This window comes from Phyllobates terribilis, unplaced genomic scaffold (assembly GCF_046119375.1).
Source record: "Phyllobates terribilis strain yellow unplaced genomic scaffold, ASM4611937v1 Scaffold_4__5_contigs__length_816908805, whole genome shotgun sequence".
Classification (NCBI taxonomy): domain Eukaryota; kingdom Metazoa; phylum Chordata; class Amphibia; order Anura; family Dendrobatidae; genus Phyllobates; species Phyllobates terribilis.
This window is the reverse complement of record NW_027362764.1, coordinates 548,848,330-548,861,811: the sequence shown is the minus strand read 5'-3', so window position 1 is coordinate 548,861,811 and position 13,482 is coordinate 548,848,330. Positions and strand designations below refer to the sequence as shown.

At 36.6% G+C, this 13,482-nt stretch overlaps 1 protein-coding gene across 2 annotated transcripts in view; it reads right to left on the bottom strand.

The window, feature by feature from the left end:
* Positions 1–1,936: 1,936 nt before the first annotated feature.
* The window catches only part of LOC141265646 (cadherin-19-like), a 348,511-nt gene continuing 336,965 nt past the window's right edge, over positions 1,937–13,482 (bottom strand). The window contains exons 11-12 of one of the 2 annotated variants that reach the window (XM_073678970.1): positions 7,913–8,161; positions 1,937–6,751 (exon numbers count right to left, since the gene is read on the bottom strand). In XM_073678970.1, coding sequence (XP_073535071.1) covers positions 6,330–6,751; positions 7,913–8,161 — 671 coding nt within the window. In that variant the 3' untranslated portion in view covers positions 1,937–6,329. The remainder of the gene's footprint in view (positions 6,752–7,912; positions 8,162–13,482) is intronic. The other variant, XM_073678969.1, reaches the window with a different exon arrangement.

The window sequence follows — 13,482 nt, the reverse complement described above, 5'->3', positions numbered from 1 at the left end:
GCCCAAGAATGAATTCAAGAATAAAAGAAGTTGCAATTTAAGGAAGCTCTCACATAAAACTTTTTATTTCCTAAACCTGTGTAAATATATATGTGGTATACATATATATTAACATATGTGGTATACAACAAGTGCAGTAATATACTCACCAATTGCTGTGTTCCCCAGATACCAATGTCGCTCCAGTCCTCTTCTGGGTTACATGGCTTCTTTACAGACTTGCCGGATCACACTGGGTTTCGAAGTGAGCCGGAATTCGCTTTTACAATAGAAGTCTATGGAGCCTTGTTCAGACACTCCATAAGCTTACATAATAAAAGTGACTTCCAGCTCACAGATAGAATAGGAGCGATGCTGTAAATCAGGGAAAACAGTGATCGGTGAGTATATTACCGTACTTACTGTACACTACATATACTTTTACACAGGTTTAGACAATAAAAAGTTTCATGGGAGTGCTTCTTTAACCAAATAAATACAGACTTGCATGCAATTTTAAATTAAATACATAACTAATTTACTTTAAAACCTTTTAAAAACCATTAAACTGCAGTCATGGAGACTTTTCTCTAGCTTGAGGAAGCTGAAAATCACTCCAGTATCAATAAATAATGACAAAATTGAGCAATCTTACTGTTCACGGAAAAGAAATATTATTGCGTAAGTGGGAATATTAGAGGGTATTCACTTTCCTTTGTGGCCTCGATAATTAAGGGATTATAATTGATCCTAAAATGCTTAGTTAATGCATATCTTTATTAAGGGCTTAAGTAGACTGAAGATGTAGTTCTTATTTCAAATCCACATGTGAATTAAGTGCTAATTAAATAATTCTCCCTTAAAGTCCTATTTTATTGCCTGCAAATAAAATATCCATTTAGACAGACTACATTCATCAATACATGATAGCTTTTCTCTTAAAACATAGATATAGAAAATATCAGTGTAACTGTGTATATTGCATTGTTTTATTACTTTATGTTGTTTAAAAGGCTTTAGGGAAAGCAAGTTAAGATTTTAGAAACTATTCAATTTTACAGTTCATTCAGCAATTGCATTTTCTCATAGGGTAGATTTCCACGTTCAACAGTCTTAGAAATTAGGCGTAGTTGTGTTGTATTACATCCTGTTGAAATACATGTTTTTTTTTAATATTCTTCACCTGTTATTCATCTGGGATACAAGTGAGAGGAATATTTGCTTGTCTATTGTTCATTTTTAGTTGATATACTGTCAATACTGCATGATATTACTATACAGTATGTACTGTAATTAAGGTTAGCTATAACCTAAACTACCAAGAGAATTGCTAGGAAGCCTTAAGGCAGTTTGGTCAGTGATGTTTATTTAATATGAGAAATATTTTGTTACTAAATATAAGATATGAACGGAAATAGTAGCTTAGAGCGAATTGCTAAAGACGTTTGAGTTTTTATCAACTTGCTTTCTGCAAAATCCTTGGGTTCCATGATAGCAGCAAGCGCTCTTATTTACAGTCGGGATGGAGTAGTTGTAGAGGTTCCACCAAGGAAATAATGATGACAATTACAGGTATATTTTATGACAAGCCAACCCAACCTCCTATGTCGTGGGCACATTCAGGCAATGATATGGCTCAGCAAATTTCAGTTGTCACATCTGTTGCAGATCTTCCAGATGTAGAATGTAATATTACTACATAATAAGAAAATATATTTTTTGATATTGTTACTCATCTGTCCTTACTATAATGGTGATGCTACCCACTAATCTTCAGCTCTGACCAGCTCTTTTTGTTCCTCTGTGTGTGAGGTTACTATAGTAAACTTCCAATAGATATGTTTCATTATTTTGCATTGTATTAATAGTAGTTTATTTTTACATTGAAGCATTGTAGCCTTAATTGAACACGTTTTGATGATTACAGAAGAAAGCAAAGCAGTAAAAGTCTGAAGCATTGTGATTTTTAATAACAAACTATAAAATTCCGTATAAATAAAGAGAAGTGAATATATAAATAGGATGCAAGTCTGTCAGCTGTTAAAAATGTATTAACATACCACAGTTTACTTAAAAATGGAATCTTTATGGAAATAGGATGTCAATTTCGGTGAAAGCAAAAGCCAACTAAATGTATGGAATACTGCACACTTGCCTCCCCTTCTCCAGTAATTAAATTGTTATACATAAAAGTGGTTCCATCTGTATTATGTTCAAAGGCAGCGAAGGCTGTGCTGTGCATCACTTTTCTACTTGCTTTACATTCAGATTTTGCACAATGTATTGGGTGGAGTAAGACAATATATCCAATGTTATTCCAATCACTCTGCAATCCTTGAGACAATACCTTTAGTTTATTCAAAACACGTTATATTTTCACAAATACAATACTGACATTTTACAGTAGTCATGACATTGAGAAAATGCTGGGACACTATTAGGAAGGTGCACTGTGTTTCTCACTCTATGAATATTTATAAGGCTTATTTACTCAGACTTCAATAGTAATTAAGCTGTGCAAAAAGACTATTCCCAATGCTGCAGCCAAAATGCACTTAAACTTTGCAGTTACATGACTTAATTCCATAGAATTAATGGAAGTGTACTTAGTAGTTCAACAGTTACCAGTGGGGCAATGAATGTGCCTAACCTTTGCCACTGATCACAAATGGACTGATTACAAATGGAGAGCTGAGTGCACAGAGTCTGTAAAGTTTTGTAAAATTTAGAATGGAAAGAAGAATATATTTATCAATTATATATTTGACTTTGCGAAGCCCAATTCTGTTTTAACTTTCGAAAGATAAAGAAAGTTACTTTTGCTGTCATTTTCAGAAAATGTGGTAAATTGCCATGCTCTTACTAAGTTTTCAGAAAAACATGGCCATATATCTCATTGCAAATGCATCAAGTAAGCAAGTTCAAAAATTTGTGATTTCGACAACATATCATACAGCTGGTGGTTATGGTGGCAACTATCTGATAAAATGGCTGCTAATTTTGAGATGGTTTCTAAACAGCTATAATATTATTTTCTCTCCATTGAAATTGAAGTTTAAAAATGTTAACAACCTCTCATTTGGTACAATAGTTTGAATAACTGTAACGATTAATGCCAATGTATGTTTTTAAGAAATGTATATTACTTCAGTTTAGTAGTTAAAGGGAACCTGTCAGTCAAATAGTTCAGAACATGGCTGCATGATTGTAGCTGGATATGACACAGCATTTTAGAGGCAACATTGTTTGAAGAGCCGGCCGGTGGCAAGAAGAAGAGACCTGACCAGTCCCGTATCACCCCCAGTTGAGATTTTCCTAAACCACTTTTGTTGATTTAAAGTACTCCCCATGTGTGTACACCTGAAGAGATCTAGAGACCTGTCAATCAACTATAGTAGTGGGCCGGGTTTGCCTAGTCAGGTCTCTCCCCATAGTCCCCTGCTATCTTTTCATACCATGTTTTCTCTTAAACGTCACAGCATTTCATAGAAAAACAAACCTGGCTGCAATTGTACAGCCTGGCTCTTATTCATGCTGCCTGTGGTTTGGGCAATATGAATCTACTGGCAGGTTCCCTTAAATTAAAAATGCGATTCTGCGCAAGAATATGGTTGAGATACATGATCAGATAGAGTATGCAGCACTTTTTCCTGCAGACTACACATAAAAAATGCTATATGCTGCCATATAAAAATATAGTGCCATGCATATCTAATTAGAAATGCAATGTCTCATATTCCATATTCAGCTACAATAAATAGTAAAGTTGACATTGATGGCTAAAGATCTTAAGTAATGTGGTAATGCTCATAATAGGCCTAATATTGACTTTTAGGGCTTACTTCTTCTTGGGAAAGGGGTGATTTGCATTTTTTTTCCCAGGAAGCATTCCACGGCTTATAAATCTCACTATTTTAGTTGGTACTCTCCTCAAGGAAAAACTTTACCATCTCGACCTCCATCAAAGGCCGTTCACACAGTTAACCAATATCCTCATCTAAACTGGCAAAAACAAAGAACTCTGAAACAGTTGTCTAAGGCTATGTGCCCATGATGCAGAAATGAAGCAGAAAATTTCTGCAGCATTTCTGCATCTCCCTGGCAGAAAAATCGCATGCAGAATGTGCATGCGTTTTTCCTGCAGAATACATGCGGATCCACATGCGGATTCACATGCGTTTCCGCATGCAGATTGACAAGCGCTTTCCAGGCGATAGCATCACTTGGAAAGTGCTTGACAACTAGGTCACACTATATAAATCCATGCAAACGGCATGGATTTATACAGTGTGAACCGTAAAAATTAAAACAAATAAAGCTATACTCATCCCCGAGGCCCCGGTGTGTGCAGCAGCGCTCGTTCCTGTCTGGTTCCCGGCTGCCGGCATATCGCGAGACAGAGCGGTGAAGGGCCTGCGGTCACATGACTGTGACATCACCGCAGGTCCTCAAGCGATGCCGGCATTCAGAGAAAAGCCTTCGGAAAGGTGAGTATAAACTTTATTTGTTATTGTATTCATTTTTTACAGGTACAATGGTACCCATGTCTGGATGAGAGTCTCCTCTCCTCCTGAACTGGGTACCATCCGCACATAGAGACGCATAGAAGCCGTTTGTACAAATGTACAGTCGCGGTTTCTATGCGTTTCAATGCAAGTCAATGGCGGGAGTTCCGCTGCGCTTCCGCAAAATTAAACGCTGGGGAAAAATCCGCAGCATGTGCATAGAACATGCGGAATCCCCTTGGGGACCATGGGGTGCGGATTACCTAGCGTTTCACAAGCGTTTCCGCTGTGGAAATTCCGCAGAATAAACGCTTGAAAAACGCTACGTGGGCAGTTTAAGCATGTTAAGCTAGACACATCAAAGAATAGTGATTGCAGATCTGAATAAAACGAATAAAACATATTTTTATTTTTTAATTTCTCATCACTGTTGTGGAGATATTAGCTTGCAAACTTTAAATGCTAATTTCACTAAAACCAAGGGGGCATTAGCAGAGATTCTTCTCTGGGAGCTATTAGAAGCTATTAGAAGGAAAGACACAGCCCCAGGGAAGGCTATCATATTTCTCTACGTGATATAGAAAGACATGTAATAACATACAGCCCTGCTATGCTCATTAATATAACTACCAGAAATTACTGTGCAGGGGAAGGAGAGCAGGGCTGTATGCATTAGTTACATCACTGCAGCTCTCCTCTTACAGCACGGTCAACTCTGTTCTACTCCCCTTCCCCACACGGACATTGCGTTGTGAGAGGAAAGTTGCAGAAGTGTTTGTAATGACAAAAAGCTCAGTTCTACTCCCCTCCCCCCCTTATAATAATAGTAGGTTCTGACAGTGAAATAAGTATGGAAGTAGAGCAGGGCTGTGTGTCATTACAAACTTTCCTTGCAGCTCTCCTCTCACAGCACTGTCAATGTGGAGGGAGGGGGAGTAGAGAAGAGCCGACAGCATTATAAAAGGAAGTCTGCAAAGTTGTTTGTAATGAAGCACAGCTTAACTTTTCTCCCACTGCACATTAATTGCAAGCAGTTAGATCTGTGTAACTGGTTAGACACCTCACTTTTTACATATCACATTGTGAAAGCCGAGTCTAACCTTTTCTAGGGACAGTTACATTTTTTCCTGTGTGACACCTCCTGCTTATGATTGATCATTCTCATGCAAGGGATAAAGTAACTGACCCCATAAATGAATCTCTGTTAATGTCCCCTGCGATACAGTGGAAATTAGAATCTAAACTTTACAGTCTAGTATCTCGGCAATGGACATGAAAAATTAAAAAATAAAAACGACATTTATTCAGCTCTTCAGCCACTATTCCATTCTGTATCCAGTTTAACATGGTACACCTTGTGAAAGGTCCTCTTTAAGGACAATGGACTATAATTATGGTTGTTGAATTTGCTAATTTTAACAAAAGGTGTCTGTTTTACTCTGTCACAGGCTTGAGAGTATATGACCCTTTGGTCAATTCCAAAAAGCTATTTGATATTTTTTTCTACAAAGGGGGTTTATTGTAGGTAAAGTGGATGGTAGCCCACAGCAACCACATGGCCTTCTTCTGTGGAATGTACTGAATTGCCTACAAACCGTCAGTGTTGTAAAACATACTTTAATAATCATATACTGTATATTTATTCATATTTATATGTATTATATATATCTGCGTGAATTAGGCTCACCAATGCCCAAGTTATTCACACAGCAGTGCCATTATCAAAAGGTGAAGACACAAAGGTTAAAGTAGTTTGTTTTCATCCACCTTTTCCATGAAAGCTCAATAATGAAAAAAATAGAATAATAAAAGTAATTTAGAATTGTTTCTGTTTCTTTTATATTTTTAGTAGTATGAATCAGTCTCTGATACATTAGTCTCAGTAAAGCTTAGCGAGCTAAGTGATCCTGAGGGTGAACTTGTGCCTTCAAATGCATAGCAGTGAAGGTAGTCCAAAGGAAGAATACTTGTGTCTGTATTTGCTTCTTCTAATTTCTCCGATAGGAATTCCTTAAATATGGCCACATCAGGACCAAGCCCCAAGGACAATCGATACATACTTTGAATGTCAGTTCTTATTGTCCGTTTTGGCTTTCGTTCACGCATTACTGTTTGTTGTCTAAGTCCTGTAATGTCAAAAGCTTCGGTGTCTTCTTCTCCTCCCCCTTCATCGTCATACTTTACAATATTTTCTTTTAAGTCTTCTCCTTTATCACTCATCATATTCTGATTTTTCCGGCATCTTACATGCACAAGTAATGCCAACACTAGAGATACAGTAGAACAAAGAGATTATTTCTATATCATAAATGTCATTATTATGTTAACATATGTGTAGTGTTAAATACTAAGTGCTTGTTTTAGTGCTGATGATTACTGGTTATGAGGTCTGGAAAGAATATTTATTTAGATAAACCCCACATAGGAGAAGTAGGCCAACGTTTCGACCATTATGGTCTTTGTCAGGGCCTTTACTAGACATAAGCGGAAAGCAAAGCACAGAATAAATCATACAAAATGTGAACCACATGTATCCACTTCTATAATGATATCTGCTTTATATTTGAATACATGTGGTCCACATTTTGTATGATTTATTCTGTGTTTTGTTTTCTGCTTATGTCTAGTAAAGGCCCTGACAAAGACCATAAAGGTCGAAATGTTGGCCTACTTCTCCTATGTGGGGTTTATCTAAATAAATATTCTTTGCATTCACATTGGAGTGCTGGAGTTTCTCTTTGAACTGAATTTGGTATAATTTACTCCAGAGCACCCACCATCAGCAGTGAGCGACCCCTCACTTGACTCTGCATTTGGTTTTGATGTCTGTCCATAACAACCACCAGTGATCTGACCATTGAAGCCAATGTTCGACTGTAAGGTCAAGTGACTAGTGGTAAGGTTGTCACTGTTTCTGGACCATCAGAGCAACAGATCTTAATCTGGGAGCAGATACAGGTGGTAAATATAGTTTCTCTTTTTTTCTTTTAAAAAGCATAGTTTCCGTATATTAACTTTATTAACAAAGCAGAAAATTCCCTTAGCCCTTAAAAATCATCTTCATGTTCCTGTAGCTGGGCTACATAATGCTCGTGAAAATTTTACTACATGACATATCACTACAGTACATTCGATAGTTTTGAGATTTACTTTTGGTCAGTTATAAGAAAATATTCACAAATTCTATCTATATATCCATCTATCTATAATTTCTGTCTATCATCTATCTATTATATGTGCATATACTGTTCAAGACATTCCCATAATCACTAACATGTAAAAGTCTAGGATAAATAGTGCAGTGTATAAAAAAATTAGCTTCAAGCTCTGTGCAATTTACAAAAAAGTAACATAATGATAACAGTTTTATTTTTTTCCTTTTACTTGTTCATGTAGACTTATGGAATAACAATACTTTCATCAATTACCTAAAATCATAAGGATGAAAACTGATATTCCAACAATTGCTCCAGAGTTTACAAAGTTGAAGAAAAATCCTCCTTTTCCACAGGATTCTGTATTGTTATTAATGCTGCAATCACACACTTTAATGGTTAAGGTGCTGGTACTGCTGAGTGAAGGGGTCCCATTGTCACTTATTATAACTGTCAAGTAAAATAATAGATTGTCTTGAGAGCTATATCCATCTTGAGCTGTCAAAATGGTAGCCGTGTTATCTGAAAGAAAATTCAAAAACATGTATTTAAGAAAACTTTAAAAGATACATGTCATTTGTAAATGGAAAAAAGTCTTACTCTACAAAAATAATCTTGTATTTTCCTTTCACTTTTCATAGCACATTTTATGACACCATTCTATCTTTCAAACTTGTTAAAAACCCTATATCTCACTTTCAGTCTCTGATTGTCGAATAAAGACATACTGTATCTTTTCAAGTTTAGTGGTAACTTTAAAAAAGTAAACAAAGTTTAGTCATCTACAGAAATATATTACAATAATTGATTATTATTTTTTAGCATTTCATAGATCCTGTTTATCTAAACCTGCATTAATAGCAAATTACGTGTAAGGTTTTTGAAAATATGTATGATGAGTTATAAAACATAACTTTGTAAACATGCAGTATATCTTAATACATACAGTAGTGTGTGAAAGTTTGCTGCAAAGTAAGAATGCTTTAAAAAATATAATATTTAATTTAATCAATTAATAAAATGCAAAGTGAATGAACAAAAGAGAAATCTAAATCAAATCAATATTTCCTGTTTCCACCCTTTGCCTTCAAAACAGCATCAAAGTAGTAATTCTAGGTACACATGCACACAGTTTTTGAAGGAACTCAGCAAGGAGGTTGTTGGAGAACTGAGCACAGATCTCTTGTGAATGAAGGCATGTGAAAATCCTTCTGTCTCTTCATGTAATCCTACAGAAACTTCATAATAGTGAGACCTGGCTTTGTGAGGGCCATATCATCACTTCCAGGACTCCTTGTTCTTTTTCACACTGAAGTTAGTTTTTAATGAAATAAATAATACATTTGGAGTCAAACCGATGTCTCCCTAATTGTATTGTACAATGGATACATATAGTTGTGCTCAAAAGTTTACATAACCCGGAAGAATTTTTGCTTTCTTGGCCTTGTTTCAGAGAATATAAATAATAACAAGAAAACTTTTTCTCCACTCAGGGTTATAGGTTGGGTAAAGCCATTTATTGTCAAACTACTGTGTTTTCTCTTTTTAAATCTTAATAACAACCAAAAACATCCAAATGACCCTGATCAAAAGTTAACATACCCCAGTTCTTAATACCATGTATTGCACACATTAACATCAATGACAGCTTGAACTCTTTTGTGGTAGTTGTGGATGAGGTTCTTTATTTTCTCAGATGGTAAAAATGCCCATTCTTCTTGGCAAAAAGAAGTTTCAGTTCCTGTAAATTCCTGGGCTGTCAAGCATGAGCTGCACACTTGAGATCTCCCCACAGTGGCTCAATGATATTGAGGTCAGAAGACTGAGATGGCCACTTCAGAACCTTCACTTTGTTCTGCTGTAGCCAATGACAGGTCGACTTGGCCTTGTGTTTTGGTTCGTTGTCATGTTGGAGCGTCCAAGTACGTCCCATGCGCAGCTTCTGGGCTGATGAGTGCAAATTTGCCTCCAGTATTTGCTGATAATGTGCTGCATTCATCTTTCCTTCAACTTTTACAAAGTTTCCTTTGCCTTTGTAGCTCACACATCCCCAAAACATCAGCGATCCACCTCCGTGCTTTACAGTAGGAATGGTGTTCCTTTCATCATAGGCCTTGTTTACCTCTCTCCAAATGTAACGTTTATGGTTGTGGCCAAAACCTTCAATTTTGGTCTCATCACTCCAAATTACCTTGTTCCAGAACTTTTGAGGCTTGTCTCTGTGCTGTTTCGCGTATTGTAGACAAGATACTTTGTGGCATTTGTGCAGTAATGGCTTTCTTCTGGCGACTCGACCATGCAGCTCATTTTTCTTCAAGTGCCTCCTTATTGTGCATCTTGAAACAGCCACACCGCTAGTTTTCAGAGAGTCCTGAATTTCAGCTGATGTTTTTTGTGGATTTTTTTTGCATCCCAAACAATTTTCCTAGCAGTTGTGGCTGAACTTTTTGTTGGTCTACCTGACCGTGGTTTGGTTTTTACAGAGCCCCTGATTTTCCATTTATTAATCATAGTTTGAACACTGCTGACTGGCATTATCAATTCCTTGGATATCTTTTTGTATCCCTTTCCTGTGTTGTACAGTTCAACAACCTTTCCCCGTAGATCCGTTGACAATTATTTTGCTTTCCCCATGACTCACAATCCAGAAACATCAGTGGCTGGATGAAAGATGCAAGAGTCCATCTGGATCCAAGAAACTCACTCAGCTTCTATGCACACACACACTGATTACAAGCAAACAGGTCACAGGTGAGAATGCTACCTTTAGTAGCCATTCAAACCCATTTGCGTCAAATTCTGTGCATATTATCAGGCAAAATCACCAGGGCATGTGAACTTTTGATCAGGGTAATTTGGATGTTTTTGGTTGTCATTAAGATTTGAAAAGAGAAAACACAGTAGTTTGACAATAAATGGCTTCACCCAACCAATAACCATGAGTGAAGAAAAAGGCTTTTTTTTATCATTCATGTTCTCTGAAACAAGGCCAACAAAGCAAAAATTCTGCCGGGGTATCTAAACTTTTGAGCACAACTGTATCTGCCTCTACTTCCCAGCCATGAAGACAGAAAAAAATTGACAACATTGAGGACCATAGACACAGTTATTGACAAAGGAAACTTAGTACATCAGATGAAAGTAACATCATGTTTTACTTCCTTCAGAAATCGGATGATGCCAAGCAGTGCCGTTAACTCAGAACTGGAAGAGATTAGTGCAACCCAGCTATATATCTACTTTTGGAGAAGTCTTGCTAGAAGTGGGTTTCACAGAAGAATTCTAACCAAAATTATTATCTTTGACATGGAAACAAGGCTAAATGACTCAATTAGCATGAAAACATAGGACCTGTGGTACAAAAAAATAGCAGCTGGTGATCTGGACTGATGAGTCAAAATTTGAAATATATAACTTTAATATAAGGCAGTTTGATTGTCGAAGGGTTGGAGAACAGTACAGCAATGAATATCTTCATGCAACAATAAAGGATGGAGGAAGTTCCTTGAAAGTTTGAAGCTGCACTTCAGAAAATGTTGGCGGGGGCCCTGTACCGTCGAACACCTGAGACCTGCAGCATCTCCTGCCTCTGCGGCCGCTGCCAGCTTACTGCAGCAGCGACCCTGCCACTTGGGACCCTGCTCCTCTGATGCTACCCCCCAGGTAACCTACCATAAAAGCAGATTATAAGACGCACCACCATTTTATTAAAAAAAATAATTCCTATTTACCTCCCCAAAATTAAGGGTGCGTCTTATAATCCATTGCATCTTATAATCCGCAAAACATGGTAAATAATTCATTGTCTTCATACTTATTTATCTATTCTGTATAGTATTGCTTTGAAACTCTGATTAATATTCCTTTGGGACCAACGCCCGGCTTAAATTATATTTCAGTAGTTTCTCTGTCTGCTATGGGTTTATGTGTTTTCTACTTTTAGATACGACAGGATCAAGCTCTATTAAGGGTTTGTTTGATTATCATCAGGCACAACTTTTTGCCCTTTTAACTGATTTTAACAGTTGTTTTGGCTTATATACTAATAAACATTGTCATTTCATGGGTGACCCCTGTTTTTGCATACTTCTTTTCTCCTATTGTTACAACACTGAAAGTAACACTGGAGAGAAATAAAGACTACAGATAACTGACCACAGATTGGTGCATACCCATCCCAACTCGTGTTTCGCTGTTACTTCCTAGAGTGGGAAGAAATTATATAAGAAGTGATGCCAAAACTGCTAAAAGTGCTGGTGGCCAATGTGGCCCACTACTAGACCTGACCAGCTGGCATTTACCAGAACTGTTAGATGGCCAGTTCGACCCTAGGCCTTTCTATCAAGTAGGCAGGAACATTGATAGGGTCAGAAAAGGTCAGTTACGCAAGCCCCAAGACAATTCTTTTGAGACAACCCTTCCCCCAACCTCCACCACGCAAAATAGTCAACTCAACATATAATACAGGGATTAAGTACAGAAAATATAATAAATGTAATTTGCAGTCTTATATAACACCAGAAATCATACACAGTGATAAATCTGAGGACAGATAATAATAATCAAAGTATGGGCTAAACAGACTATTAGCCAGTACACCATTCTTTCAGGCCATTCATACAGGAGAAAAATGCTCCCACATCCTGAGCACATCTCAGGAGTTTTGAGCAATCATTGGTTATTTTGGCACTGAGACCTCCACTGGCAACCTAATTGAGTTTCCCTTGGAGTCGATTTATCATGTTTTGACCTCCATAATGTCTTTTTAATGTCTAAATGATTTAAACCTATCTCATTAGGTTGGTGTTTAAAAAAATAAATATATGAATTTTGGTTGGATAGTTTTCAAAAAATTTTCCTTTTCTCACAATCCTGATCAGGGTGTTACAAGGAAAAATTCAACATAGATGCAGTCACAATAATATATCACCCAAAAACAGAAAGGTGAGTTTGTTGTTTCAAAAAATTGATGCAATTGTGCCAAAATCTGGCAGGTGCGGCATTTTGTTACAATAAACAACGGTGGCTAAGTATCTTTTATTGAGCCTGAGCGCACGCCATTGTTTCGCAAAAGGCAATATAATCGAGGAAGTCTGGCATCAATTGAGTTGAATTGGACATATGGGAGTAAAATTTCAATGCAATTAAACACGTTTTTTTGCCACAAAAAAGTGAACTTTTTTATGATGATCCTTTTTTTATGATGATGTTCAAATTCACATGGAACTGTAAGGTTGCATTTACACTGAAAGATTAGGCGAGGAAAACAGAAGAAAATATATAGAGGGCCACATGTAAGGAAATTTGAATATCCCAAGTGTTTTTCAGGGAAACAAATTAGTAGAAAAAAGGAACACTAACCGTCGAGAACTAACAAGCACACTAACAAATGATAAAGGATAAATAATTAATTAGTATAAATTCTATTCTATTATATAAAAAATCTCCTAAACTTAATCTTCTTCAGCTTTTAGTATGGAAATTTAAAAGTGCTATATTTCTTTAAATTTATAATCAAATGTAGTTAGTTACAGATGTCGAGGTAAAAACTTGAGTCTTATTCAATGAGTTCATCAGACATAAAACAAAATGGTGAGCAAGGAAGTAATTTTATTGCTTCCATTAATTTTTATGTAAAGAATTCTAATATTTTCCTCAGGATTTTTACTTTTATGTAGTGTGTGCATTTTTATTTCCTATCAGGAAGCTATAATTGTCTCTTAAAATTAAAAGTACATAAGTCAATGGGTTCACATGGGACACATGAAACAGAATGAATAGAGCTTAGATATGTGATTGTAGAATACCAACATAAATCGTTTAATCTCACACAAAAAACTGGA